Here is a 6,534-nt window from a genome sequence, read left to right on the forward strand (position 1 = left end):
TTTTTTTTTTTGGCCATCTTTCAAAAATTTCTGTAAAAATAAAAATTGTACAATCTCACTGACCCTGAATATAACACTAAGTGGGATAGTTAACTGAGTAAGACATAAAATAATGAGCTCATTATTTTGTGTTTAGTGATTCTGACCAGCTTGATTTACACAACATGTTTTTATCAATATTGAGATGTGAAATTGGCTGTAGATTTAACCCACTTGGCCTGACAGATATTTATTTTACTATCACATCCAAAATCAAAACCACTCCACTTTATTTGCAATGATTTAGATTTTTTCATGTGGTTTATTTGTTAAAACAGAGCAAATACAGTGACTGTCCCAAATAAATTTTGTGTTTAGAATATCTGGCCCATATTTATGGAGGACTGAAACTAACATACTTAGAAATAAAAGCAGAAAAATAAATGCACCAGACCTTCCTGAGTTTACTTGTGCTAACTTCATATATACTTATTTCATTTTTTGACAACTATGATTGTTGCAGTGTTAATGTTTATTTATGATTAGGAGTAAACTGAAGTCAAATGTAATTCATGAATGGCTGTAATTTATTTTCTGACATCTGTTTACTTCTGACAGATTTGAAGAATACCAGATGAATAAGAGGATCACAAATGAACCTCAACAGCCTTCCATATCACAATTTCTGGACACTCGTGCTGGGCAGTACAGTATGAATCATCCACAGCAGAAAGCCATTACAAATGCCTTACTACGTGACTTAATTATTGGTTGTAATCTGCCCCTGTCTGTTGTGGAAAACAAGAGTTTTCGACACTTTCTGACAGTAGTCGACAGCAAATACAGCCCAATATGTCGCAGAACAATGACATCAAAAATAGAAGATCTTGCTGCTGAGAAACATTTGATGTTAAAAACCCAGCTGAGCCAGACTGATCATGTTTCAGTAACAGTGGACATTTGGTCAGACCGAAAGATGAGGGGTTTCCTTGGCATCACTGTGCACTGGATACAAAAAGAAATTGAGAGGCTCGAGGTAAAATCAAAACTGTTGGCCTTTGAGCGCTTCAAAGGCTCGCACACAGGTGAAAGAATCTGTGAAAAGTTTGAAGCTGTATGCGATGAATACAACATCAAAGATAAGCTAGATTACATTATAAGTGACAATGCTGCCAATATGCGAAAAGCATTCACTGTATGCTTTCCCTCTGAGCAAGGTGAGGAACCTGATGATAATCATCATCTTGACGACCCAGAGCTCTGGCATGACTTACCCTTGGAAGATCAGGAAACAGTCGGTGCTTCTTTGGGAAAGAAACATCGCCTGCAATGTTTTGCTCACACACTTCAGCTGGTGGTGAGAGATGGCCTGACAGAGACCAAAGTGGCATCTCCTGCCCTTTCAAAGCTATCTAAGCTCAGCTCACTACTGCACACAAGCACAACATTGAAAGATGTGTTTGAAACTGAATTTGGTGAACGGAAAAGCATCCCTGCTTCTGTAATCACAAGATGGAATTCAACAGTGAGACAAGTGAAGGCGGTTCTTCAATGTGAACATCTAAAACTCTGTGCTGTTCTTGAAAAGGCTGGGCACAAGAAGTTGTTATTCACAATACGAGAGTGGAACTTGTTGAAGGAGATGGTGGACATCTTGAAACCGTTTGAAGAAGCAACTGATTTGACAAAAGGTGAGAAAATAGTCACGATTAGTGCTGTTGTTCCATCCGTGCTGTCCCTCAATCACCACCTTGAGAAACTGAAGCCGCAAGTCCGTTTCCTGAATGGTCTGGTCAGCAGTCTCCAGGCATCTTTGAACAAAAGATTTCTTGGAATTTTTATCAGTGTGCAAATGGCAAGAGCAGAAGAAGGGATCACTGCACCCTTTTCAGATCCAGTGTACCTCAAAGCAGCTGCTTTGGATCCAGCGTTTTCTCTGTTGTGGGTGGAACACCATGTGTTGGGCAGTCAGGACATGAAGACAGAAGTGACACAAAAAGTTAAAGGTAAAGACTGTATTTAGTGTTCTTTTTCTGTATTATTTATTTATTGTCTAAAATTCTAATACAGGCTCTTTTGCCGCTGTTACTTGGATGTTTTCTCAGATCTGATCCTGGAAAATGCTGCAGATCCTGCAAAGTCGGAGCAACACGTGACTCCTGGTGATAAAGATCAAAAGGACTGTGAAGATGGAGGACTGTTTGCTGCTTATTGTAAGAGGCAGAAGAAGGATGTCCAGACAAGTCCAGCACTACAGCTAAGTCATTACCTCCATATTGCTGATGGACAGAACGCCCTCTTGTTCTGGGCAATGAACATGCACACTCTTCCTTCACTGTTTAATGTGGCCACCAGAGTTTTGGCAGTGCCTGCTTGCAGTGCTCCAGTGGAGCGCGTCTTCAGCTATGGTGGCATCATTTTACGCCCTCATCGTGCACAAATGACAGACAGACTTTTGGCCAGTTTGGTCTTTTGCAAATGCAATGCAGAATAGTTAACTGAAATACAGTATCCTCAATTGCAGATTTCTGTTAATTGTTCAGTTGATATATTTGTTTTGTTTCTTGTGTCACTCAAACATGGACACATAAAAATACATGTTCACTCAGTGACCAGGTCAGAGAAAAGAGGAAAAAACTGCTGTTATGGTTCTTTGTATTGTGCTGTGGAAATGTCAGCATTTTCGTCTTTTTTTATTGAATATCAAGTTTAACAGAACTGCGCAATAAAGAGGTCCAATTTAAAAATGTTTTTTATATTTTGTGTTCAGCTGCACATGTTCTATCATTTGAGATAAATACAGATTTTAAAAAGAACAAATGGTCTATTATTTGAATTTTATGTATAATTGCAAATTATAAAATTTTTTTTAAATAAAAACGACTCGAAATGACTTGAAATTAAAGGTTCCTGACTTGAGACTTGACTTGACTTGACCGTTTTTACTTGAGACTTGACTCGGACTTGAGGACAGAGACTTGAGACTTACTTGAGACTTGCAACACAGTGACTTGGTCACACCTCTGCTACATACACACGTGGCCAAAATTGTTGGTGGTACTCATTTAATGAAAGAAAAACCCACAATGATCGCAGAAATAACTAAAATCTGACAAAAGTGATAATAAATAAAAATTCTATGAAAATAAACAAATGAACGTCAGACGTTGCTTTTTAACCATGCTTCAACAGATTTTATAAAGTAAATAAATAAAACTCATGAAACAGTTCTGGACAGAAATGATGGTACCCCTGAAAATAATGTGACCGAAGGGACATGTTAAATCAAGGTGTGTCCACTAATTTGCATCACAGGTGTCTACAATCTTGTAATCAATCAATGGGCCTGTATATAGGGCTACAGATACTCACTGTGCTGTTTGGTGACATGATGTGTACCACACTCAACATGGATCAGAGGAAGTGAAGGAAAGCGTTGTCTCAGGAGATTAGAAAGAAAATTACCTCCCTGGATGTAGCTGCAGGAGGAAAATTGATGACAAATCAAAGAGATGGATAATATGAATGGTAACAAAAGAGCCCAGGAAAAATTCTAAAGAGATTAAAGCTGAGCTTCAAGCTCAAGGAACATCAGTGTCAGATCGCACCATCCGTCATTGTTTGAGCCAAAGTGGACTTAATGGGAGACAACCAAGGAGGACACCATTGTTTAAAACAAATCATGAAAAAGCCAGACTGGCCTTCTATGAGCCCTGTTATAAATCCTATTGAGCATCTTTGGAAGGAGCTGAAACATGCCCACCCATCAAACCTCAGACAACTGGAGCAGTTTGCTAATGAGAAATGGGCCAAAATACCTGCTGAGAGGTGCAGAAGTCTTATTGACAGTTACAAGAATCGTTTGACTGCAGTGATTGCCTCAAAAGGTGCAACAAAATATTAAGTTAAGGGTACCATCATTTCTGCCCAGGCCTGTTTCATGAGCTTTATTTTTTTAATTCTGTTGAAGAATGGTTGAAAAGCAATGTTTGTTCATTTTAAAAGAATTTTTATTTATGTCAGATTGTAATTATTTCTATGACCATTGTGGGTTTTTCTTAAATTAAACGAGGGGTACCAACAATTTTGGCCACGTGTGTATATACTCTGTAGATGTTTGTTCTGAGATGTGCTTCAGTCGTGGATTGCTGTGCTTCTTCCAGACTGAAACTGTCCCCCACTCCATCGGCTCAAGTCACTGTTTCCAGGACAACAGGATCATCTTCCCGCTTCTCCAAGAGAAAGAGAGCTGAGGCTGAGGTTCAGGAAGTGTCTGAGATCCATGGAGACGAGCAACTGCTGGTGTCGGAGGAGGCCACAGCTAGTGGAGCTATCACCATCTCACCCACTGACATGGATGGAAATGCTGTCACACTCACCAATGATACTGAACAGGTTTGGAACAAGACCTTAAGTTTAATTCATAGATCACCAGATGTTTATACATCCTACAGGCACAACATAACACCAGATGTCAAGTTTTTATCAGTTTTGGCTCCTGACTGAACTTGTCGTTGAACACTGGAGCACAAAATGTAAATTAAATCCCAAAGATGATTTTTTTTTTTAACTTGGTGTAAAGTGTTAGATACAAATAGAGCTTAAAATGGTTTAAAAATTAGGTTAAATATTTGAATCTGATGACTGTAACACAGAAAATTGGCGACAAGTTTTACTTTTAAATATTGATTTATGATTTAATTGATTATTCATATTTTATAAACTCCAACTCTTTGATGATGTTCCTTGACTTTTATAAGGCATTTGTCTCAATTGAGCACTTTTTTATTATACGGTCACTACAAATCTTAGGTTTTGGATAGTCATTTATTAAGATTATTAAAATGTTTTATTATGATATAAACATCTTGATTATTCTGTATCTACAGATGTCTGGGAGGAGTTTCCCATATTAAGGGGTGTAAGACAGGGCTGCCCAATTTCTTGCTTTCTATCTTTGATCATTGCTGAGCTGTTGTTTTTTTCTCAGCCTGAATATTCATAGTTTAAAAATTTTTGATAAAGAAGTTAGGATGTCTCAACTGGCAGATGACACAGTCTTGTTTCTTAGAGATAAATCACAAATATCAGATGCACAAAAAGTAATTCAAAAATATTCAGAAGCTTCAGGTCTTAAATTAAATGGGGACAAAAGTGAAATTAGAACTTTTACATTTTTTCATCACCTGGACCCCAGCTGTTAAAACTATTATTCTATACGGCTCATATATTTCACATTCCTTACCTGTGTGCTGACTCCAGCGGGTTGCCTTGGCGGTGCGGACGCCATAGCCAGTGAATAAAATGGTGCATTCAGGTCATCTGCATAAGTGGGAGAGGTCCATTCTTTAAGTGTTGCTGCTGAAATGCACAAACTGTGTTTGAGTTTGTTGCTCGCATAATGTTGAAGGTGCCACTTACCGTCCAAAACGTTTTTTTAAGGCGAATTTAGTCACTGGCATTAGTTGTTTTATTGCCGATCACATGCATATGGTGGGTAGAAAGCATTGAGCCACAATTCTCGCAGCACCTACATTTCCTGAAGGCAACATGAGTGACACGAGTCTCCTTCTATTCCACGCCCCTCTCAGCTGAAACCACGCACCCTATGCAAAATGAGGACCAAAAGTCTTAAACTGAAAACAATTGATATGAAAGTTGGGGAAAAAAAAGCTTTGATCCTAAAAACATAAAAAGTGAATTAAAAAAAAAACAAACTACAAGTTGTCAAATTTTAAAATAAGGAAAAGTGAAGAATTAAAAATAATTTATTCAAAATCCTTCCAGAATTATATCAATATTTTGTTTAAACTGGAAAAAAAATTGGCACATTTATTTTAGTTTGAATACATGATTGATTTTTTTAAGTTTTGGACTTAAACTCTTGCTTTCAATTTCAAGTTTCTTTTTTTCGATTACAATTTTTTCTAATGAACAAGGCATTTGGCCTTAATTTAGTGCCATAGTTATTGTATAATTTTCTGTTGTTATATTTTCTTTGTGGAATATTGTTTGTTTGTGCTGATATCAGTTTGCTTTCTTTTTTTTTATAAATCTTTTTATTGAGCACTAATATATAACAGATACATGAGAAAGAAGTATCATTATAATACTGCTCATATTTTTTTTTTTCCATTTATATAAATTGAACACACACTCAACCCACTCAACCCCCTTCCCATGACCCACCCCACAAACCATCAACATCAGGGACATCCAACCGAAGAAACAGAAAAGTCATTGAACCTTGCACTACTATTAAAGCCACACACTATACAAAATATTTTACATAAGCAACCTCAGTTAAGAAAAAGAATAAAATAAAATAGTAAGTAAAAAAAAAAAAAATATGAACCCTGCTTGATGAGATTAAGGAGGCATGACTTTGAGTTCGTCTAGGTACGCCAGCACCGGATTCCAGATAGAAAAGAATTTATCCCTAGATCCTCTTAGTGTATGTCTAATCTTTTCTAGTTGCATAAACTGCATCAAATCACCTAGCCAAAGACCAACTTTAGGTGGCTCTTTGGATTTCCAATGTAATAATATCCTTCT

At 37.2% G+C, this 6,534-nt stretch overlaps 1 protein-coding gene across 1 annotated transcript in view; it reads left to right on the forward strand.

Moving 5' to 3' along the window:
- Positions 1 to 6,534, forward strand: part of lmnb2 (lamin B2) — a 70,940-nt gene that overhangs the window by 38,233 nt on the left and 26,173 nt on the right. Inside the window, exon 9 of the mRNA XM_017439812.3 lies at positions 4,143 to 4,374. Coding sequence (XP_017295301.1) covers positions 4,143 to 4,374 — 232 coding nt within the window. The remainder of the gene's footprint in view (positions 1 to 4,142; positions 4,375 to 6,534) is intronic.

The sequence above is a fragment of the Kryptolebias marmoratus genome, linkage group LG18 (genome assembly GCF_001649575.2).
Source record: "Kryptolebias marmoratus isolate JLee-2015 linkage group LG18, ASM164957v2, whole genome shotgun sequence".
Taxonomy (NCBI): domain Eukaryota; kingdom Metazoa; phylum Chordata; class Actinopteri; order Cyprinodontiformes; family Rivulidae; genus Kryptolebias; species Kryptolebias marmoratus.